This window comes from Sturnira hondurensis, unplaced genomic scaffold (assembly GCF_014824575.4).
Source record: "Sturnira hondurensis isolate 20B ecotype Veracruz unplaced genomic scaffold, ASM1482457v3 Scaffold0015509, whole genome shotgun sequence".
Taxonomy (NCBI): domain Eukaryota; kingdom Metazoa; phylum Chordata; class Mammalia; order Chiroptera; family Phyllostomidae; genus Sturnira; species Sturnira hondurensis.
The window spans coordinates 8,945,090-8,969,467 of record NW_028088140.1 but is presented as its reverse complement, the minus strand read 5'-3'; the positions used below and the strand labels follow the sequence as shown (position 1 = coordinate 8,969,467).

The 24,378-nt window shown below is 44.0% G+C and overlaps 1 protein-coding gene across 1 annotated transcript in view; it reads left to right on the top strand.

Annotated features, from left to right (window-relative positions):
• Positions 1-24,378, top strand: part of PRMT8 (protein arginine methyltransferase 8) — a 109,881-nt gene that overhangs the window by 48,910 nt on the left and 36,593 nt on the right. The window contains exons 3-4 of the mRNA XM_037064629.1: positions 8,158-8,343; positions 21,545-21,700. Of these exons, the coding sequence (XP_036920524.1) occupies positions 8,158-8,343; positions 21,545-21,700 (342 nt within the window). The remainder of the gene's footprint in view (positions 1-8,157; positions 8,344-21,544; positions 21,701-24,378) is intronic.

The window sequence follows — 24,378 nt, the reverse complement described above, 5'->3', positions numbered from 1 at the left end:
TCTGTAGGCCCTGGCTCAGCCAAGGATCCTGGCAGGCCTCCTGGCAGCGTCTCCTAGTGGGAGGGTGAAGACTGAGAATGGTGAGTAACTGCACCTGAGGGAAGAGGATTCCAGGAGCACAGCCTTGGTGGGGGCTCAACTCTTAAGGTAATAAAAAAGCGTGTGAGGATGGGCTCTGCTGAGAGACCAGAGTTGCGGTCAGAGACGCTAAAACAGGAAGGTCTCATTGGGTGACCGTAGCTGACACTCTGTGACATGCATGAGTGTCTGGCCCTGCCCCAGGGTAACCCAGAGTGTCTGTGCCTTTAAAAACCCTACTCTAGTGAGGCATGTGAGGATGGCTGTTGACAAGGGAACAAGCCAGGGGGCCCTGAAGTTCATGTACAGAATGACAACAATATCTCGCAGGGCCAACAACATCTAGGCCCTTCTCCCATCCCCCAGACTCCCAGACTTCTGATGCCCCGCCCCCTTTCCTGGGAGAAACAGTGAGCTAGGGCTATCTGCTCTAGCCCAGCACTTCCTTCTGGGGAGGCTGACTTCAGTACTGCTTTGCTGGGCACCATCTTTTCGTTCAGATGCTGGAAAACATCTGCGTGGGAGAATCAATATGAGGGTGGAACCAGTGTTGTCTCTGGCCAAAGCAGACATGAAAGCTATATATTTGTGGGCAATAGGAGAGGTCCCTGTGCCATGCAAAGCCATTGATGTCATTGTGCTGCCTCTGCCATTGGAATGTTGGAATGTTGCCCTCAGGTAAAGCTGTGGTCCATCTCTAAAGGCAGGCAGACAGTGCTTGAAGAGCTAGCTCTATGTGACTGTCAACTACAAGGGCCACAGTTGAGATCACATCTAGTGAGTAAACGTGGGGAAGGAGAAGAGAGCAATGTGGGTCTGAGGGTGATCCTGGGGCAGAGTCAGTTGTGAAAATGGTTTGGGTGGGAGGAAAGAGAAGTTATCTAGGAAGAAAAATGTGGTGAGACCTGGGCTGGGAGCCACCCTCCTTTGCTCCCCTTGTCATCCCTGCACCCCCTACAGTCTTTTTTCTGTCCTTCCGCAGGGACTCAGGGCAGGCAGGCCACTGCTGAAGACAGACGACTCAGATTAGAAAGTGCTTTCTTGACATTTGAAGAGCAGAGCAGGATTTGGCTCCTCGTGTGGAGCCTCTTGTTCTCGGGAAAATCATTTTCACATCTTGGGCTAATGCCAGTTAAGAGCCATTTAGAGCCCCATGAGCTTGGGTTAACTTCAGCTGCCTGGCACAGAGAACGCTGGCTTCTCTCTGCCTGGCTGCTTCCCCCTTCAGATTGCCTTCACCTCCACTCTCCTTCCTTAGAGCCTCTTTCTTTTCCCCACCACCCCTTTCTTGGAGGTTCTAGTTCTAGACTGGCCTGTGTGAGCCTAGACACATTCCTTTCCTCGTGGGCCCCAGCTGCTTCTTCTACGAACTGGAGCTGACCTCTGCTCCCTTTTGAACTTGGTCGCCTTGAGGAAGTATCTACTTGTGCCTACGTCCATGAAGGCACTTCCCTCTGTTTAGTTATTGCCTGCTGACACTCAGTCTCCCCCAGGCCTGGGCCTCTTGCCTGGGACAGCTTTGCTACCCATTTCTGAGCACAGGGACTGGCTCCAAGTGGTGGCTCCATTCAGCTTGGTGGGACTAGATTGAGCTGACCAGAGTGTCTGTGACCAGAGCACAGCTTGGCATCAAACAGATACTGGTTTACATCCTGGGTCTCTTGCTTCCTAGTTATGGGCCCAGGCACTAGACTGAATTTTTTTAGCTCTAGTTTTCCTTGTCTGTAAATTTCAGTGCCTCATTGAGTTACTATGAAGACTTTATTAGATGATATTTATAAAGTGCTTAGCAAAGTGGGCTCTCAGTTAATGTCAGGGGTCATCATCATCATCAATCATTAACCCTCATTTTTAGGCCAAAGTGGGGTCAGGTAAAACACGCTTGCCTTGAATCCTCACCCCTGCCTGTGGAAGTCCTACCCACCCTTCAAGGACCAGCTCAAACCGTTCCTTAGGAAGCTGTCCTCCTCTTGGCACCTCCTTTATCTAATGTGGTGGGGCCTGGGCCCACTCACCCAGGAAGAACAGAGTAGACTAGAAAATTGCAGATGGTTTACTGGGGAGGAAAACTGTGCTGAAGATGTCCTGGGAAAGGCCAGGTCTGGAGGTAGGTTAGTGTCTCAAGAGTCCTGATCAACTGTTTGCACTGAGACTGGAAGACAAAATCACACATCTTAACAGTGGGAGATGACCTTCAGCAGATCAGGACAGCAGACGGTGTTGGGAGACCTTCCACAAATGTCGGTGCTCAGAGCTTGGGCTGCCTGGGAGGAGGTGGGGTCAGAGCAAGGCAGGGCATATCATATGCATTGGGGCTGCAGGCATCCTGCAAGGTCAAGTCTGAAGGCAATTATGCAGAAATAGTTACCACAACCAGAAAGCAGGACAGAGTGGCAGAGCCAGAACTCCAGGGTGACCTGAGCACAGGCTCCCCACTGCTGACCTAGAGAGTCAAATGTCCCGTGGGAAGGGAAGTGGGCACAGGGAGCAAACTGGAGCTGTGACAGCCACAGCTGTGGGGAAACCAAGGTGGCGAGGCTGCAGTCAGTCTGGCTTTCCTGCCTGTTCCCAATAGCTTGTTGACTTCTCAGTCCACATACACAATATTGGTTGATGTTTGAAGGCTGCCTTCACCCAGAGCCTCTTTTGACCACTGTGGCCTGTATAGGAGTCAGGACTTCTGACTTTACAGATGAGCCCATCATCATCCCCCAAGACCTAGCCCCTACATCTCTTGAGTCTTTCCATTGCCATAGGAAAGCAGGCAGACGAGCCAAAGACTGAGTTTTCAGAGTCCCTTCCAGCAATCTTCCACTGTGGCTGAACCATCTTTAATAGCTCTCAGAGGTAGGTCTGGATTCCTATATACCGACCTAGAAGATCCCTGTACATCTCTGTTTCTTCCACAGGACCTGCATGGTGCCTCGCTGCAACAGATGCTCACTAGTTCTTGTGAGCATCCAAGAATGAAAAGCATCCCTCAGGTAGCTGAATGCCCAGGGATCATGGGCCACTACTGTTTTCCATCCCATCCCCAGCCTCCTGGGACAGGGCATACCTATGAGCTCATGGGCAGAGTTCAAGTCTCCTCTATAGGAGGCTGAGCTGAGCTGAGGACAGTCTGTGACATCAGGGACAGGGCCACAGTTGCCTCTTTGTTCCCATGACCTGTGGTTATTGAGCTAAATGACTTTCCCTACCCTGCTCAAAAAACTCATGCATCCCTTTACTTCATGAATGCAATGTGTGGTACATAGAAGACACTCTGTAAGTTGGCTGTTGGGGAAACAGTCTCAGGGAGCCCCATGGAAAAGGGAACCTTCGAATCAGAGTTGAATGTCAGCTAAGGGGTGCAGGAGCTACCTGCGATCATTACCACACATGCTGTCTGAACCAGCTAGAACTTTTCTCCTCTTAATATATTTAAATGGAGACAAGATTGGGGTTAGCTTGGTGCACAGGGACTTTTTCAGCTTCAGCGGTGACGGCACAGCTTCCTGAGCAGAGCACGCTTTTGGATCTGCAAGGCTGTATGGCAGTTGTCTTTCTTGGTGCCCTTGCCCCATCCCTGGAGTGCAGTGTGTGGGTTGTGTGTCCTCAGAGGAGGGGCAGCCACAGAACTGGAAGAGTGAAGACACATCTCTCTCCCTGGGCCCCCTGATGCCTCTAAGGTCCTTGGAGGTTAATGTTTCAGCTTCTCTCCCAGGCCCAATCTCACCCCCTCTACCTCCTTTCCTGAGGTTCTCTCCCTTGTGAGTGTCTCAGCCCTTCCTCTCCCCACTCCCCAGTGCAGATGGTTTTCCAATCCAGAGTCCCAGCCTCAGCTTCCCTCTAAAGCTCTGGGATCACATTTCCTTTTCTTTCCCAATATTACCTCTTTCTATTTACAAAAGCAGCATTACTAATGGCATACATTTTAGAAACTATAAACAAGCACAAGAAAGAAAAGAATTAACTGTTGATAATCCAACATCCTGTGATAATCCCAGAGTCCCCCTTCATCACACATAGGCATGAATAGGTTTTAATTTTTAAAATGCAATCACGCTATCTATTCTTCTCCAACTTGTTCTTCTCAACCTGGAGCTTATCGTGATTATATTTCTGTGTTATTAAACACTCTTCCACAGCATGTAAAAAGCTGTGTAATGCAGCCTATACTGTGTCAATGTACCATAGTTTATGCAATCAGGTTTGCTTTCTGGAATCAATTTAGAGGTTCCTCTAAATTGACTCCTGTATTTTGCCATTAAATAGTGCTATTGCAAAATTCTTATAGGCACATGTTTATGACTATCTGTGATTCTTTCCTGGGGATAAATTACAAACAAGTGGAATTATTGGGCTAACAAATTTGGGCTTTTAGTACTTTTGATGGACTTTATCAAATTACCCTCCAAAAAGTTCTCACTAGATATGTATAAAAGTACCTACTTTTCTGCAACCATTAAAAGTGCAGGGTTATAGTAGTTTGAGGGGGTAGTTGAGCTTATTTGTTATTTTAAAATGATCCCTTTTTGTTTGAATTTAAAGTTATCTGACTTCTAAACAGGTTAAACATTTCTGTGGGGTGTTAATTCTTATGTGAATTGGCTGTAAGACCTTTATCCGATGTTAAATTGGAGATGTTCTTCTTTGTCTCATTGGTTTGTAGGAGCTCTGTCCCTGCAAAGGATCTTAACCTTTGTCTGCCATGCATGGTAGAAATGTAATCTCAGTTTCCCACTTGCCTTTATATTTGGTTTGTGATATTTATTGACTGGGACTCCTTGTTGGCTTGCTAAACATCTTTCCTTACATGACTCAACAGCATGGCACAGTCACATAGTGAATTGAAATTCACTGCCTGTCATTTCCCTGCCCAACCTGCCCTTCTTGCTGATTTGCTTTTTTCTGTTCATGTCACCACCACTTGCCTAGTCCCCCAGCCTTGAACTGTGGGAGCCACTTTTGGGTCCTGAGTTGCCATCAGCGGCCAAATCCCATAGGTTCTGTTTCTGCAGCTTCTTTGGCAGGCAGCCCCTCTCACTCACCCATCCTCCAGGTTCTCATTATTTCTTCAGTGAACTATGCAAATAGCCTCATAAGTTCATACCTTGCCTCCCCAGTGCCATTCCTTCCATTCTTCCTTTCTTCTCCTTGTTCCTGTGGTACAGTCACCACATTAATCTCCCTAAAGTAGAGTTCAAACATAGAACTCTGTGGTTACAAACCACCAACAGCTCCCCATTGTCTTGTGTTTAATTACATCATAGCCTGGCCATACTTTCCCTTCAGCCCAGTCTCCCACTATCTCAGCCACATTGTTCCCCAAACAAGCTCACTGCTTTCTGGCCTCTTTACATCTTTTGTCAAGCCATCCCTTCTTCCTAGAATCCTTCCCACCACCTCCACCTACCAAAATCCATTCAGAAAGCTTCCCACCTACCCCACTACTATTATCTCAGGATTTTCTGACTCTTTAAATGGAAAAAAAAAGTTCTCTCCTTTGAGCCCCCAGCACAATTTTCTGGAGCTTCTGCTGTGAAACAAATCTATTCCTTCATCTAGTGGAGCCCTCAGCAGCCTTATACTCCTACTGGACAGCAGAGTCCTTTGAGGGCTCTGCCCTGTACATCTGTTTCTTCCACAGGACCCACAAGGTGCCTCCCTGAAATAGATGCTCTGGAGGTACTTGTGGAGTGAAGAGCATCACCCAGTTAGCTGAATGCCCAGGGATCATGGCCCACTGCTATTTCCCAACCCACTCCCAGCCTCCTGAGACAGGGCACACCTATGAGCTCATGGGCAGAGTGCAAGGCCCCTCTGTAGCAGGCTGAGCTGGGCTGACAGCCTGTGACATCAGGGATGGGGCAACAGTCACCTCTTTGTTCCCATGACCTGTGGTAATTGAGCTGAATGACCCTCTCCATCTATTCATCCATTTTCCTCATGAATGCAATGTACGCACATGGTTGACACTTTATAAACTGGCTGCTGGGGAGTCTCAGGGAGCCTTGGAATCAGAGTTGAATGGCAGCTAAGAGGTGCAGGAGCTATCTGTGACCTTTACCACACATATTGCTTGAACTAGCTAGGATTTTTTTCTCTTAATATATTTAAATAGAGTCAAGATTGGGGTCAACTTCATGCAAAGAGCCTTTTTCAGTTTTAGAGGTGACTCTGCAGCCAGCAGGGAGTGTGCAATTGACACAGCCTATTTTTAGCTTCCCTAAAACCGTGACCAACATCCTAAGCTGAGGGTGGGCACACCTGCTGCATTCTAATGAAGCAGCCCTGATTGCCTCAGCCAGCCAGCCTGGGAGCTCGACGACCTGAAATCTGATGTTGCTAAACTGGGAAGTATGCTTATTGCTTATTTCCCATAGGCTGTAGCCTAGATACACCAGGAAAATGGGAGCACCCTGCCCCCCACCTGGCTCCCCTCCAGCCCGGAGTGGCCTTGGGGCTGTGCCTGCAGCATAATGAAGAGACAAAGTCACTAGTTTTTCTTGATCTTGCTCTGTCCTAGAACCTCCCTGTTTCCTTTGCAAGAAAGGAGGTAGAAAGTCTGAGCTGACCCAGCTCACAGTTGAGAAACTTGAGGCAGAGAATAGGGACATGTTTATGCAATCTTAATTAAAAACACTCACACACATAATAATAATAATAATAATAATAATAATAATACACTTAATGTCAGGTATTAGCATTCTAGTATCTTTACATATATTAATTTATCAAATTTTTCTGGACAAATTCTTCAGGGAGCTTTTATTTAAATCTCTGCATACAGAGGAGGAAACTGAGGCACAGTGATGACAAATGACTTCCCAAAGTCAGTTGTCGGCCAACAGGCAGCAGGTCTGGGTTTCAGAGCCAGGCAATGTGGACCCAGGTTTGCATCTCACACTGTGCCATCTGCCTCTCATTGTTTATTTTTCATTTTATTAGAGCCAGGACAGGATCCAGGGGCCCTGATACTCAGCCACAGACAACCAACTACAGGATATACTGCCTCTCTGTTGTTAAAAATGCTTCCCTGCTTTAAGGCCCTTGCTGTGCCGTGCACACTGCATTTCCTGCACTCTGGGAAGGGAGGCTCTTCCGGCAGAGCTGTGCTTCTGCGGGGAGGCTTGAACTCCTGGATCCCTGAAGTTCCCCAAGCTTCCATCTACTCCTCCCTCCTCCCTTTGGCCTATGGAGGTGGTGGGTGGTTAGTGGTGGGCAGCATCAGTGAGGTGTGCCACTGGTCCAGGTGCCAGGATTGGGGAACCCAGGAAGGGCAGTGAGTGTAGTGCCTGGGCAGGTCACCTACAGTGTGGGTCTTCCCAGTTCAGAGAACTTCTGCTGAAGTTCAGAGCAAAACTGTGAATTAGAAACCAGAGGGCAAGACAAGAGATGTGAGACACCAGAACCTAAGAGATCTGCATCTCTGAGGCCAAGTGCTGCCTATTGGGTAGAGAGAAGCCCAATGGGTGTGATCGTCCTAAGGGGACAGGTTGAACTCATTTTAATTAAACAAACACTTAGTGCTCAATCCTTTTATAAGCACTTTACAAACACCAATTTGTCTAATTCTCAGGACAACTCTAAGCAATGGGAACCATTTTATTCCCATTTTAGATATGGGGGAACCGAGACTCCAAGAGGTTAATAACTTTGCTCAAGTTTGTATAGCTAGTAAGTTGGGATTCAAGTTTCAATAGACTGGTCCTGAAATCTGTTCTCTAGCCATCATGCTATGTGATGATACGCTACACATCTTTCCTTTAATTGAATGTTTACTATTTGCCTCTAAAGGAAGGTATTGTTGTCCCCATCTAACAGATGTGGAAACTGGGGCTAGATGGGCTCAAGTCACCTGACTAGTAAGAGATGGAACTGTGTTAAATCCAGTCTGTTCGGCTCCTGAGTAGCATGCCACCTCAGCCATCAATGTGACTACCACAATGCTTGAAGGCACAATCCACCTCTCAGAAGTGGCTGCTGTGGCCTACTGGAGCTGGGCTCAGGGGCTAGGAGGGAGGAGGGGCTAAATCTCAGAAAGCAGCACCTCGCTGCCACTGTTAACACCAGGCTCCCTTTTTTCACCCTCAGGTGAGCAGTCCCCCCTCTCAGCCCCCTCAGCCTGTGGTCCCACCCAAGCCTGTGCAATGTATCCATCATGTGTCCACTCAACCCAGCTGTCCAGGACGGGGCAAGATGTCCAAGCTGCTGAACCCAGAGGAAATGACCTCAAGAGATTATTACTTCGACTCCTATGCCCACTTTGGGATCCATGAGGTAAACCATCCTGAGCTGGTGGCTGAACAGGGCAGGCTTGGCCATGCTGTTTCTTCAGTGTTCTGTGAGGCAACATAATGTGATCAGCTCTCTACTGTCATGCAGTGAGTCCTCCTTGTGGTCCAAGGCCCCTGGCCCTCTCTCCACCCATGGATCCCCCTGGGAGGGATTCAGGGTCAGGCCTGGAGCAGGTGAGTAGGTAGAAAAGTGTGTCTGTATTTCTCAGCTGATGAGCAAGGAGAGCTCAGGGTTTCTTGGTTTTAGAGTCTGGTACCTGTGTCTCTTCCTGATCCTCAGTTCAGGTGGTTCAGGTGGACTGATGTCTTTGGTCTTTGCTCTAGGAGCTCTGATGCTTTGCAGCTGGGGTCCTAAGGCTGAAAGGGCCTTATGGAGTTCACAATGTCTCATCTTCAGGCAGGGATGAACATAAACCCTTAGGTTTATCCTAGACCAATGAGCACCTCTAGGGGAAGAGATGCAGTAAGCCTTCTAGGAAACCTGGCCCAGGTCTGGCACCTTGATTTGATTCTCAGGAAATTCCTACATGTAAATGGTTGTCTTGAACCATAGCAGGGAAGACTTAGGTGAGCTGTGGCATAAAACAGAGCTTCCCGACAAGAAGGTTCCTGACTGTAGTGGGGGCAAAATGGCACCTTTACCCTCAAGCTGCCTTTATCATCTTGCGCACTCTCTCAAGCCACTCCAAGTAAATGACTAATATTAACTGAGTGCTTACCATTCTAAGCACAGCATGTGTATCATCATTTAATCCTCATAAAAACCCTACAAAGAAAATATTTCTGTTATTTCCTCATGGTATGAAGAAATATTGAAAAAGAAACAAAGGTTTGCTTGCTATGCAGATGCTTTTTTCAAAATTAAGTCTCGAAGCTCCTCCTTCCAAATAGATGCTCCTCTAAACCCGTCCTGTGTTGGAATGGCCATACTGCCATTGCCAGGCAGGTATTTAATAATGATAACCAGCATTTTTTTGAGTGCTTACAACAAGAGGGCTGTTCTCCCTAGCATTTTATATTATTGATTCATTTATTCCTCAGGTCAACCCTACGAGGTTGGAATTATTATTTGTCTTCATTTTACAGATGAGGATATAAGACCATAAGCATGACATTAACCTTCATTCATTCTTGCTGGTTCCTTTGCACATAAGGTTACAGGCTAATGAGTAGCAGAGCTAGAAATTAAACCTTCACATTTTGGGCTCAGGGGCTTCATTCCTAAATATGATGCCACACAGATTCTAAAACAGTTAATTCTTTCTGGGAAAGAATTCTTTCTGGGAACATTGACTTTGTTCCTGTTGGTTCCTTTCCAATTCCATGTGGATGTAGAGAGTGGGGGCTCAGCCTGGTGGGACTCAAGGTTTGGCCCCCTGAGAACTGCTCCCCACATAAAAGCTTAGGCCTGGGGCATACAGTGGGGAGGGGGATTGGACCCCATGTTTTTAGCTTTGGGGACCTGGGCAGTCAAGCTTGCCACTCTTGGTGGATCAAATGCCTCCTAAGTGCAGATGGGTGAGTTGTCACACTTTCCGTGATCCTGCTTCTATGGGGCAGGGGGGTTTGGGATGGTGCATGGAGCCCTGTCCTGGGCCTATGAGAGGCTCTGGGAGGTGTAAAGGACTCCTTCAAAAGCTCTCCTCCTCAAGACCCTGCCTCTAATGAAAGGATATGCCCTCCATGTGACAAATTCTAATAGGCCCATGACTCTGGGCTGTTAGTTCAGGGAAGATTTCTGGGAAGAAATAGCCATTCTGGGGGTGCCAATGTGCCTCCCCTTAGGCCTGCCTGAAATTCCTTCTGATAGAAATCAGCCAGCACAATGTGTACCTCATGCCTATCCCTACCCAGTCTTTAGGCTTCACTCCCCCAGGGAGTCCCTCCAACTGACTTCTCCATCACCTCCCTCTGAGTTGCTAAGCTGTTGGTGAGCAGCACTTTGGCACCTAGGGTGTGCTATCTGAGGCTCTTAGTAACATCTATAATTCCTTTAACAACTGGTTTCCCAGCCCCTAACCCTTGGCACACTGTTTGATGGGCAAAAGTTTACTGACACAGTAAGTCTCATTGCTCAGATGATGCTTGGTCAGCCCCATGGCTGGGCATCCATCAGGATATGGTCTCCACTCAGAGAGGAGGGTCATCAAATAAATATTACACCAGATGTACTCAATTTCATGTACTGATACAAAAATTTGCACATGAACGTATATAAACGCAGTGTAGACTGAGTTAATTAAGTTGGAGTCAAGAATCTACACTTCATGGATAACATGTCTTTCCTTACCTGACCTAGAATAGTTTTAGCAATCCTTCACATCAGGAAGTACTTCTGATCACCTAGCTTAAATTGCTCCTGCTGCTGAAGCTGGCCATCTCTGGATTTTGGCCTCAGGGAAATGCAAAGGTCTGCAATGTAGGGATGGCTAGTTTCCTTCCTCCCTCCCTAGTTGGAGCTTTTCCTCCACCTTGTTTTGGTCTCCAAGATCACTCTCCAATGGGGAGAGGGTGGCTGGATGGACTCTTAACAGTGTTCTTCACAGAGAGAGGTCCTCCTTATTTCTTGTTGTCAAGTGCCAGGGATCCCCATCCTGTGCCAGACACCTCACAGTGATGCCTTTGCCTCTTCAGTCTGGGCAAGACCCATATCTCAGCCTCTGGGGCCAAGCTGGCCATTTGGCAAGCTTCTCTCATTATTAACAAGATGTTCACAGGGCAGGCAGTGGCCCCACCAGCTTGCTGATTAATAGTTATCAGGGAGTGTTTAGGAAACATGGTGTGGAATGGCTTGGGTTTGATTAGTCTGCAAATACAAATGAGAAGTGCTGAGTTTGGGGAAGGACACTGTTAGGAGCTGGATAGCACAGCAGGAGGTGGTTCTGAACATTTTTGTTCTTCCATCTCATGACTACAGCCTGAGAGGGCTCCATACTCAACCTTTAGAAGGCAGGGATGAGGGAGAGGGGGCACAGTGCCCTTCTATCACAAGACCTCTTTGAGAAGAATGGAATCCTGAACACAGGCGTGGAAGTGACAAATGTGTGCCTACTGAGGCCTCTGCACAGAGTAGAGAAAGCCAGCTCTGTGACCTCCCAGATTCCAGCTCTGCATTCTTGGCATCTTTGACAGGCCCTGGGCTTGGTGCCTCAGCTGCCTGCCAGTGGGGCTGTGTTCCCAGCCCCCAAGCCCTCGGCACCCATCCCACTCCTGGCCAACTCAGTTCTTTTGACAATCTTACTGCAATTTCTTTGGAACCCTTCTTTGGGGCCTCATTCTCCAGCAATTAGTCAATGTGCTGTCACATTGTGTTTAATAGGCAAGAGAGCTGGGAGACAAAGTCATCCACAGCTGGGGGCTAGAAATTGTTCTCACTAGAGAGTGGCATGTTCATCTGAAATGTTTGAGACTTCTTTGGGTCATTTTCTCACAGGGATGATTAAGGCAGGGGTAGAGGAAGAAAGAGCCTTTACTTTGGGCAGGCCAAGTGGAGGAAGATTTGCTAAGTCATGACTTTTCTTCTCCCAAAATTTGTATCTTCAAACCTAACTCCTGTGTTCTGAAGCCTTAAGGAAGGGAAAGGGGGGCCAAAAAATGGCAAAAGCAATGCATTTAAGGGGAGAGGAGCATTTGGGCAGCTTCACTGCAGCGACAATAGGATCTGCAGAGATATTGGGCCAATCTAATTCATCAGGAAAAGCTGCGAGGGCATTTAACCAGGGCTGTGAAAGCTTTGCCTTTATTTTGGTTCCACTATCTGCACACCATAAACGGTTTCCTTGTGTGGACGAGAAGGGCCATCACTGTCACAAAAAGCCAGAGCTGACACTTACGTAATACTATATTTATTTAGTGATCACAATAGCCCTTTTGAAATTGATGCTCTCATTACCCCATTTTCAGAGTGGGGAAATTAAGATACAGAGGCTGAGCGATGTTTTGGATCAGAGAACTCAAAAGCATTGGTTCATGATTTGAAAGTAGGGATTCTGGCTCCAGAACCCCTGTGCCTGGTTCTGAGGAGGCCATCTTCAGTCCTGTGGTCTCACACTTTGAAGTCTTGCCGTTTTGATGTCTAGTAGTCTTGTAGTATTCCCAGACATCTCCTGTAGGGAGAGGCTTGAGCTCACATTCAAATATTGTGGAGCCAAAAATGAACTCAATCTGACCAAACCCTTACTTATTCAAATTCTAGTATGATCAAATAGAGGAGGACTGAGGCAGCACAGGAACTAGTGGCTCTGCTGAAAAGCAAATACAAGATCTTTTGGTCCTTGTGGCTGAATTCCACATCTCCAACAGAAGGATTAAAGCCACAAGCCCATCCTAAATCTGCTCAACTCCTGATCGGATTTAACTAACCTGCCCATCACTGTAGCTGCCTAACAAAGGAAAAGACATTCCTTTTTGGAAAACAACAACAACAACAACAATAAGAATTAACTTCAGCTAGTAGTATTTCTTACACATTATCTGCAACATAAAATAAAAATTATAAGGGGTGAAGAAACAGGATAATGTGGTCCATAGTCAAGAGGAAAATCAGTCAATAGAAGCAGATCTATAAACAGCCAGTGTCTTGGAATTATCAGAAAACCACTGTGAAATAACTATAATAAATGTGATTTTTAAATCTCCAAGAGAAGATGGGTAGAGTAGATGAAATCCCACAATAAAAATACAAGATCTATCTTTTCAAAAAAAAGAATTAAAAAAAGCCCTGGCTGGTGTAGCTCAGTGGATTGAGCGCGGGCCTGCGAACCAGATGATCGCGGTTCGATTCCCAGTCAGGGCACATGCCTGGGTTGCAGGCCAGTTCCCGGCAGGGGACCCATGAGAGGCAACCATACATTGATATTTCTCTTCCTCTCTCCTTCCCTTCCCCTCTAAAGATAAATAAATAAAATCTTTTAAAAATAATTAAAAAAATACAAGACCTAAACTAGATATTTACTGGATGGGATTAATAGCAGATAAGATACATAGAAAGAAAAGATCTATGAAATTAAAAACAGCTAAATAGAAATCATTCATAAAGAGAAAAAACTGACAAACTCAGTGACTTGTCAGACAGAATCAAGTGGTAAAATATGTGAGTAACTGGAGTTTCAGAGGAGAAGAGAAAGAATGGGACAGGAAAAATATTGGAAGAAATATAAGTGGATATATTTCTAAAAGTGATGAAAAACAAACAGTAACTTTTGTATTAGTTTGCTCAAGTAGTGAAGCCAAATCAGAAACAACTGCTACATTTGGAATTAGCACCTGATTATGTCTATGACAATCCCTGGTCATTCTCCAAGACCCATCCTGTCTCTTCACAGGCCAAATAGGCACACTGAAGAGGGATGTGAGTCTCTGGAAATTAGTCTCCTGGAATAATGGGTCTCATGGAATTAAGTGTCAGTTCGGAGCTAGTGTCCAGTAATCCTGAAAAATCTGTTTTTTTCCTCCAATGTTATTACCCTGGTAAATGGCTGCACCCCTCTTGGGGAAGGCTGGGGAATGATTAACAGCTTGGGTTTTTGGCAGTGTAACAGAATTTTTCCCCATGAGACATGCCCATTCAAGGGGTTCTGCAAACTGACTCAATCAGCTGAGGGGCTATGACTGTTTTGGTGATTTAAGCCAGACTTCTGTTCACTAGACCAATAATTTTTCTGCATAGACATATTAAGCAAGAATTTAATATGCTTCCCATCTATTTCTTTTCTGGAGACACCGTGACCAACTAGTAAACATCAGAGGTCTTGTCAACTCAGACTGTTCTGAAAATCTTTGGCTCCCGTGTCCATCATGGTAACCATGCCCACCACATCTTTGATGAGTAAGTGCTGCAATTTGGCCCCTGCTACCTCAGGATCCCAGTTTGATATTATTCCCATAGCATTTATAGATCTTAGTTTGATGGTAGAAATTCCTTCTGTAATTTCTGACATAGAGAAGAGCAACCACAGAGCTCTTTGAGGATGCTGGGCTCCTCTTGCAAATTTATTTCTCACAGCTGTGGTGTAAGTTGTGCACTCTGACATTGGTGAGTAGTTCTCACATGACAAATGCACTCTAACATTCTAATTCCTTGAGCCTTTTGGGTACCTCCCACCTCAGCATATGGAGAAAGTTCTGACTTTTCAATTTCATTTAGTGTACACTAACTTTGGGTTCTTGTTTCAGTCAACCAACCAAACCAATAGTTACTTTTATTTCTTATCTTATTTAATCCTCACATGTGTTTGCTAGAAACATGTGAGGATATGTTTATTGATTTTAGAGAGAGAGAGAGAAAGGGGGTGGAGAGAGAAAGAGAGAGAAACATTGGTAGGAGAGGAACCATTGATCAGTTGCTTCCCACGCCCCAATCCGCAACCTTTTGGTGCTCCAGCAGAGATCCCTGGCCAGGGCCAAACCAACAGTTAGAAGCATTTGAAGCCCCAGAAGCTAAAATGGTGAATCCATAATCCATGTTTAGTGGTCCTATATTAATAAACTTGGCCCAATCCAACTTTGTATTCCTTCCATGATGATCTCACGCACCTAATCCCCTAATATACATTTCCATATATATATTTCCATATATACACACACATATGGAAATGTATATTAGGGGTGTGGGATATATACATACACACACACACACGTATATCTTCCAGCTTTCAATCTATATAAATTAAAATATCACACATTTCTTTAGGTGTGTATCACACCCCCTAATGGGTCACACTTTATACACCCTTTGAGACCTGCTTGGAGTTGAATCTAGTTGTGGGGGTAGGTTCTGAAAAATCAGTAATGCCTTGCATGCAAGTACCTCAAAGGAGACCGATACAATTCTTCAGGAAAAGGAAAACTTCCTCAGACAGGGGTAGGAGATTCTACTGGCAAAGACTTTGTGTAATTTAGGACTTGAGGATGCAGCTTCATCCGAAATTGCCTATATGTTCCAATTCCAATATTCAAGATCCCCTATCTTCTGAACAGATGCCTAGACTTTAACAAAAAGAGACCCTGCAAGGATGGGAGTTCAACTGGTATTGTAATTCGGGCACTTGCAAGACTAGACTTTCAATTTGGTTTCTAGAAATCTTGGCCCTGACCTACAGGAAATAAGGATTTTTTTGTCCAGAGAAGTCATAGAAGATTTAGGTACTATATACAGACCCTGATGGAGAATTTTAAATCCTTGTGCTCATGCCTGTTTTTTTTCTAAGTTTTCTAGCAAAGTTAGCAGTAACCAACCAACCAACCTACCACATTATATTCCTTATTTTCACTAAAATGTGCTAAGGTAACAAGTACTTGGTCACCCAGTGTCATCTTCCATAGGCCCGTTATTACAGGTGTCTAAATCTAAAATTTGAGTGACTCCTTTGCCATTTCATGCTCGTGACTATCAGTGCCCTCTTTACCAATGGAAACAGCACTATTAATGCCTTTAAAACCCAGAACTGATTCAGAGAACACAACCTTAGTTTCTGTTCCTCAGGAGCTATTCTTGGCACAAAACTGTATCAGTCAGGGTTCAACAATGGAAGCAGATCCAGTAGGATATATCTACATGTGTGATGTTGGAGCTTGAAGTCTAGCACAAGTAGCTAGAAAGGAAATTTGGATATAAAATAAGGGGAGATCAGGAGCAGCTATAACCCACAAGCACAAGTTTGAAGCCTATGAAGACAGGTTGAAACACATACTCATTCTATTGCCTTTGACCTTGGTGGCAAACATATCCTATAGAGCTGGGGTGTTTCACCCTAGAGTTGAACACACATAAACCTGGCCTAGGAGTCAGAGAAGCTGCATTTGAAGGCAGAACAATTGCAGCTGCTGCTTCATGCTAACAAGTATGGAATCAACACATCAGCAATGACACATGTGTACTATAAAATGGTTCCCACCTCCTTTGTGCCTTCCAAATCTCACAAGAGTCTCTCTTGTAACACATTGTAACTGGAAACATAAGAAAGAGAATTCTATGAAGTGTAGTTCAGGTGACATGTTTTAAAGTCATTGGATCTGTGTGTACAGAGTTTCAAAAACATGAAGCAAAATCTACAGAACTAGATGGAGAAAAGTACCAATCCTCAACCATGCTTAACAATTTGTTTTAATACTTCTTCCTTGGTAATTGGTAGAACAAATATACAAAGAAATCAATAAGGCTAGAGAAAATTTGAACAGTTTTATGACACAATCAAATAACCTGACCTAACTGGCATTTATAGAACACTGCACCACCGATGTACAGACTGCACATTGTTGTTGAGTGCATGTTGAAAAATTCAGTAAAATAAATTACATGCTGGGCCATAAGCAAATCTCAATAAATTTCAAAAGATTGAAATCATGCAGAGTATGTTTTTTATCATAATAGAATTAAGTTAGGAACCAAAAGCAATAATTTATCTAGAAAATCTCCAAATTTTTGGAAATTAAGCAGCACTGAGAACAGGGCCAGGAAGAAATCACAAGAAGTTAGGAAATACTCCAAATGGAATGATAGTGAAAACACAATGCTATGGACCAAATGTGGTCCCCCACTAAGTTTTATGTGTTAAAATCCTACCTCCCAAGGTGATATTAGGAGGTGTGGCTTTTGGAAGGGAACTAGGGCATGAGGGTCAGCCCTCATGAATGGGATTCGTGCCCTTCTGGGAAGAGACACAGTGGCTTGCTCCCTCACTCTGCTCTCTGCCATGTGAAGATACAAGGAGAAGACAGCCATCTGCAAACCAGAAAAGAGGTCCTCACCAGATAGTGGATCTGATGGCACCTTAACCTTAGACTTCCAAGCCTCCAGAACTGTGAGAAATAAATGTTTGTTTTTTAAGTCCCCCTGTGTATGGTATTCTGTTATAGCAGCCTGAGCTAAGACACACAACATGTGAAAATTTGTGGGATGGAGTCAAAGAAATCTTAGAGGAAGATTTATAGCTTAAATGCTTTTATTAGAAAAAAACCAAAAATATAAAATCAATGATCAAAGCTTTCACTTTATAAAGTAGAGAAAGAAGAGCAAATAAAATCCATGTAAGTTAAAGCAAAGAAATAACAAAGATGAGAACAGGAATCAACAAAGTATAAATAAAACACTAAAGAAAACCAACAAAGCCAAAAGTTGTTTTTTGAAAATGCTAATTAAATTGATAACACCTAGCTAGACTGATCAAGAAAAACATCAGAAGAAACAGATTATAACTAAATGAAGGTAAGAACGTTACTACAGATCATATGGACACTCAACAGAGACTATTTTGACAATATTATACCCATAAATTTGACATCTGAGTTGAAATGGATAATTTCCTTAGAAAAATATCTTGTCAAAATTGATGTAAGAATGCACAGAAAATGAAAATAGCCTTCTATTAAATAAATTGAGTTGATAATTTAAAATCTTTCCACAAAAAGGAGGCCCAGCTGGTTTTACTGGTGAATTATATCAGACATTTAGGGAAGAAAAATGTCAATCTTACCCAAACCTTTTCAGAAAATGTATGACGAGATAACTTCCTAATTTCTGTGATTAACTCAGCATAACTAATTACCAGAGAAGATAAGAGAAAGTTACCAAACTACTTTCTCACAAATACAGATACAAAAATCTGCAACAAAGTATTAGTAAATAAAACCCAGCAGTATTTAAGAAGATAATGCATCCTGACAAAGTGTTGGTTCAACATTTGAAACCAATCTTTGGAGCCCAACACATTAACAGAATAAAGGAGAGAAGTCATAATCATCTCAATAAATGCAAAAGACGTGTGTGACAAAATTCAACACCAATTCATGATTTAAAAAGCTCTCAGAAAATTAGAAGTAGAGGATAACTTTTTAGTCTGATAAAAGACAGTTATAGAGAGCCCACACCTAAAATTATACTCAGTTTATAAACCACTGGAATGAAGGAAGGATGCTTCTCTTCTCCAATTCTATCTAACATGTTACTGAATGGCCATCCTCACCAGTACAGTATAGCAAGAGGAAAGAATAAGAAATAAAAGACATACAGAGAGGAAAAATGAAGTCAAATTGTCTATATTCAAAAGTGATAAAAATGTTTCTACACGGTAAACAAAGGAATCTACAAAGGAAAAGTCCTGCTAGAATTAATATGTGATGCAAGCAAGGCTGCAGAAGTAGAAGGTCAATATATATACTAACAACTGGAAAATAAAAATGTAAAAATATCATATACAGTAGCATAAAATAAAATAGTTGTGAGTAAGTTTAATGAAAAAATACAAGACCTCCTCAAATAGGTTATTTGTTCAAACTACTGTTGGACTTACAAATAAAAGTTCACAAATTTTAAGTGTACATCTTGAACTGTGCATATGTACACACCTGTGTAATCATTACCCAGATCATTTCCAGGACCTCAGATGTTCCTCTTGTGCACTTTCCCAGTTAGGCACCTCTCCTAAGGTAACCACCATTTGGACCTCTAGCACTACAGATTACTTTAGCCTGAATTTTAATTTCTTATACATGGAATTACATAAATAGAATGTACTCTCTTGTATCTTTTACTCAATATTGTTGTGTGAGATTCATACTGCCGTGCATTTCAATAGTACTTTTAAAAAATAAAATGCTATGTAATATTATAAAAAATACAAGACTTCTACACTGTAATCTATAAAATATTGTAGAGAGAAATTAAACAAGACCTAAACAAATACAGAGAGCTGTATCAATGTTCTTGGATTGTAAGACTTAATATTGTTAAGACAATCTGTTCTCCCCAAATTGATCTATAGAGTTAATGCTATTCCAACCAACTCTAGCAGGCTAGTCTGTGTGAATTAGTAAACTGCTTCTAAAATGTATGTATAAGAAAATGCTGAGGATCTGGGAAAACCAAAATAATCATGTAAAAGAAGAACTAAGTTGGAGGACTCACACTACTGTATTTGAAAGTTAATGTAAAACTATGGTAGTCAAGTGAGTGTTGACCTGGCATATTAATGGAGCAGATCAGAGAGGACACACCTGTATAGTAAACTGACTTTTGACAAAGGTGGCAATACAATAGAAACAAAGGAAATATTGTTCCAAAGGATCCGCCCCCTGTGACTCAGTGGGGAAAGGAATCCTAGTGCTTGAGCCACCTATTTGTGTGAAAAAAATGAACTCACATTCTTAACTTATACCATGCACAAAATTTGTACACCTTACAAATACAACTGCATTTGTTAACTTACACCATATACCATAATTTGACGTGAATCATAGAACAAAGAGTAAAAGCTGTAACTATAAAACTTCTGGAAGAAAACATAGGAGAGTATTTTTGTGACCTGGGGGTAGGCAAAGATTAGGCAGGGCACAAAAGATTTGAATCATAAAAGAAAAAACTAAAATATTGGTCTTTATCAAGATTAAAAACTGTTTTTCAAAAGACAACACTAAGAAAATCACAGATTAGAAGATATTCACAATGTGTCTATCTGACAAAGAATTTCTTTCCAGAATAATATAAACTGATATAATTCAATAAGGAAAAGGCAAATAGCTCAAGAAAAAATCGGACACTTTGTAAAAGAAGATATACATGAAAAGTCAATAAACAAATGAAAAAATTATCTATGTCAATAGCCATCATGGAAATGCAATTAAAACTACAATGGGATACCAGTCACCACTATAACAGCAATTTTCAAATCATGTGCCACAAGAATTTTTAAAACATGTGATCCCTGACTCTTTAGTCAGAGACACTGACCTCTTTTCCCTTAGATTGTCAAAGGAAAATACAACAACGGCCAACGCAACAATAGCCATTCAGTGTTAATGAATCAAATTATACCTATTTTTTGTAGTAATTAGTTTATATGTGCCATGAGATGAAAAAGTTTGAAAATCACTGCTATTATAGCTAAAATTAAAAAGGCTGATAAGACTAACTGGCCAGCATGTAAGCAACTTGAATGCTTGTACATGGCTGGTGGGATCATAAAATGACACAACTATTCTAAAAACCTGTTAGGCAATTTCTAATAAAATTAAACACCTACCCTAAGACCCCTCAATACACGGTTCTATGTATTTACTCAAAGGAAATAAAAACATGCATCCTCAAAATTGCTTACATGAGAATGTTGGTAACACCTTTATTCATAACAATCCAAGTACCCATCAACAAGTGAATGGATAAATACGTGGTGGTATGGCCACATGACGGAATATCAGTTAACAGCAAGGATTAGAACAACAGCATCAACTAGAAAAAAGGAACAAGCCTTGGAGACATGCAAGAAAATGAATGAATCTCAAAAACTCTGAGCAAAAGAAATCAGACACAAAAACATACATATCATAATAAGATTCCATTTATATGAAGTTCTAAATCTGGCAGAAGGAACCTTTGGTGATAGAAATTAGATCATTGGTTGTCTGGAGTTGGGGTGAGGATTAATTGCAAACAGGCATGAAAGAGTTTCTGGGATGATGCAAATGTTCTGTACCTTGATTATGGTGTAGTTACACAGGTATACATTTGTCAAAATTCCTACACATTGCCATACATTTAAAATCTGTGCTTTTTATTGTATGCAAGTTATACTAAAAGTTATACTAAAATGACACCAAAAAATCTCAATACTACTGGTGATGACTTAGAGTGTTTGCTGATATCTTGAATGGATGGAGGCCCCTTCCCCATCACCACACACAGATTAATTGTGTTCTCCTTGTGCTAGAGGCAGTTGTAATGGGTAATCTAGTTTCTTTCTTACCACAAAGCACTTAAATAAGAATAGATAAAGGAACTTGTTTTCTATTCTTAAAAACAAACAAAAATAGTATACACACAAAAGACCTCCTTTAATAACTTGTTCAACAACAGTACTCTCACCACAGCAGAAAGTTGTGTTTTGGATCTAATTTGAGTCTCTCATGTTGCACCTGACTGACACTTTGTTTTTTGGTAAACTGGAGCTTCCCCAGGTCTGGACACGAGTTTCTCCTTTGATAGTACAAAACTATTTGCTTGGAGCTGGAGTTGTTTATAATGATGCAGGTGGCCTCTGGCCTAACTGCCCCACAGTATGCCTCTGTGGCTTGCCCAGTAACATCACCAACATTTACGAAGAATTTGGTGGGACAGTCCTGGGGCCCCTGCCCTGGTGTACTCCCTGGAGCCCTGAGAACATTGACACTGACTTTCCTTTCCTGTCACACAGGAAATGCTGAAGGACGAGGTGCGGACGCTCACTTACCGGAACTCCATGTACCACAACAAGCATGTGTTCAAGGACAAAGTAGTGCTGGACGTTGGGAGTGGTACCGGGATCCTTTCCATGTTTGCTGCCAAAGCAGGAGCCAAGAAGGTCTTTGGGGTGAGCATGCCACTCCCTCCCTCACGCTGGCCTCTGCCTTCTCTGGCCCTGCCCTCTGCCTTCTCTGGCCCTTCCTCGAAATGTTGTTACAAACCCTGGTCTGTCTCTTTGCTGAGATCACACCCTCAAGGAGAAAATCAAGTGTGACTCTCAGGAGGCAGGACAGTCTCCCATGGTTCCCTGTTACTAGGGCATTGCTCCTGGCTGCTTGCCCTGGTAACTGCTGACATTTGCAGGAGATTTTTGACTTTTCAGAAACTCTTTTAGGATCATCATTACCTTACAGTGCATAGGAGGCAGTGCCCCATGGTTCCGCATGTGAGCTCTGGCTTGAATCTGTTTTTCAACTCATGAGATGTAGGACCCTGGGCAATTCACTCCTCTGCACCTCATTTTCCCCATCTATAAAATGGGTGTGATAACAGTAGCTTGCTCATGGGGTCATTGTGAGTGGTGAAAAGTTTAATATATATGTAACATTCTTAGAACAGTGCCTGGAATATAACAGATGCTCAGTGTTTATGAATATAGTTGTGATAAGGGCTTTAGGACATGACAACAAGAAAACCCTCTTTCTTTGTCCTTGAAAGGACAACTTCATAAATCTGAATTCTGCTACTTTGGCTGCTGCAACCTCCCTGGCTAGAGGTGGAGGCTGACCCTCAGGGAAACCTACCAACCTTCCTCTGGCTCCCACAACGTAGCTGGTCACAGCCTGGAGACTGGGTGCTGGGAGGGTCTGGAGCTCGAAAAAAACTGTGAAAAGGAGAGCTCCAAGCTGATGCCTGACATTTAAAAAGTACAATGAGTCTAGACCTGGTAAATGGGAGTTAATCTTGATCAATATTAAAGTTATGCTACAATCAAACTCACAGCATATGCACAAGACACCCCACTTGCAGAGGCTCGCAGGGAGCCCGGTAGCTTTTGGTGGTGCTTTATTCTCTGTGCATTTAGCTGGGTCAAAAGATGCTGTCCTGAGAGTCCCAGGCTCCTAGGTTGACTAGAGCCCTCCAAGTCCCTGACTCAGAGGCCTGCCCCTGAGTCTTCAGCAGGGACAGAATTCCTCCCCACGCCTGACCCACAGAGCATTTGGGCCTTGGCTGTAGTGGTCTTCTGGAAACCTGGGCTGTCCTCAAGGTACTTCTGGTATAGCCTTGACCAGAAAAGCTGTGATGCACTCAGCTGAAGCACAAGATTAGGGTACACAGCCAATCTGAAGCCCAAGGTCAAGTCCTGTCATCATCACAGGTACTGCCCTCATCACAGGTACTGCCCCGTCCCCCTTTTGGCTTTCCTTTACAAGGCCCTCCTCACCCGATGGAGGCCTCCTGTCCAGTGAGACTCCACTTCCAATGAGCTCACACAGCCTTGGAGCTGTGAGACCATGTGGTGACCCCCAAGGGCCTCCCCTTTCAGTGCTGTTTTCAAGGCCCATATCAGCTCTGGTCTTTGCCGGGCACTCGGGAGCCAAGGGCTGAGCAGGGAGAGGCAGGGCCACCTGTCACTGGCTTCGCATTGGTGGGAACTGCAGCCAAGGAGCTGTCAGGAGGCTCCTGCACCGTGCCTTCCAGTGGTGGTGACTTGTCCATCTGTCTGCCTCCCTCTTTTTTGCTGTAACAGCTCTTTCACAAACAGCTCTGCCACAATTAGCTGGGCTTCTATCTGGATGGCTCATTTCACAGTTTCTCTTGTTCCAGGCTCTCCCTTCCACCAACAGCTCTTCTTTAGTAGGGGATACTGGATGGCAGGAAGGAGAGAGACAGACAGACAGACCAAGGAAATTGACAGAAACAGTAAATGGAGACAATAGATAGAAGGATGAAAAGACTCAGAGGAAAGCTAGAGGAATGGGAGGTAGATCAACAAAAAAGAGAAAGAAAGCAAACTAGAAGTACAAAAGAAAAATGGGAAAAGAAGAGAGAGTAAAGAAAAAAGAAGGGAAAAGGGAAAGGTGGAGGTCAAAGAAAGAAAAAGAGGAAAGAGACAGGAATGCGACCTCACAGCCCTGTGGCTTTCAGAGGGCCCATCAGCATTCACTGCAGCCTCACACTCACCGTGTGAAACGGGCTGTGAGTTTGTTATGAGGAAACTGAGGCACAGTTAGAAAGTGGCAGTGGCCAGATGTGAGTCCAAGCTGTCTGGCTCCAGATCCCATCTTCTTCATAGCTAAACTCAGTGCCCTCTTGCAAAAGGAATGAAAACATGGCAAGGAAGGAGAAAGAAGAGGAGAGAAATGCAGTCCTGCTGGCAACAGAACTGTTGCCACAGAACCTGGTAGCTCAGGAAACGGCAGGTCCTCTGGGGTCTGAGTCCTGGCTAACATGTGCCTCCCCTACCAGAGCAACCCCTTCCTGACCCTGTAGGTGCCCTCACCTTCCCGAAGGCTTTGATGGAAGGTGACAGCAACCCGCCCAGTGCCTCTGTGCTAATGTCCAAGGCCCTGGAGGCAGTCTGAGGTAGGGCCTGAGTGTGGAGGTGAGGGGGGCCCCAGGGCCTGAATGCAGGCTGGTCTCTGTAGGCCGGCTAAAGAGGTGAGAACAGCTCTTGGCAGCTGCCACTCTGTTTCCAGCACCCGCTGGCCCTCCCTGGCATGCCTAGGACCTCTACCCCCAGCTGGGGTTTAATCTTCTGCTACTCCCACAAGGTCCTTTTCTCAGCTGATGGTCGACTAACCC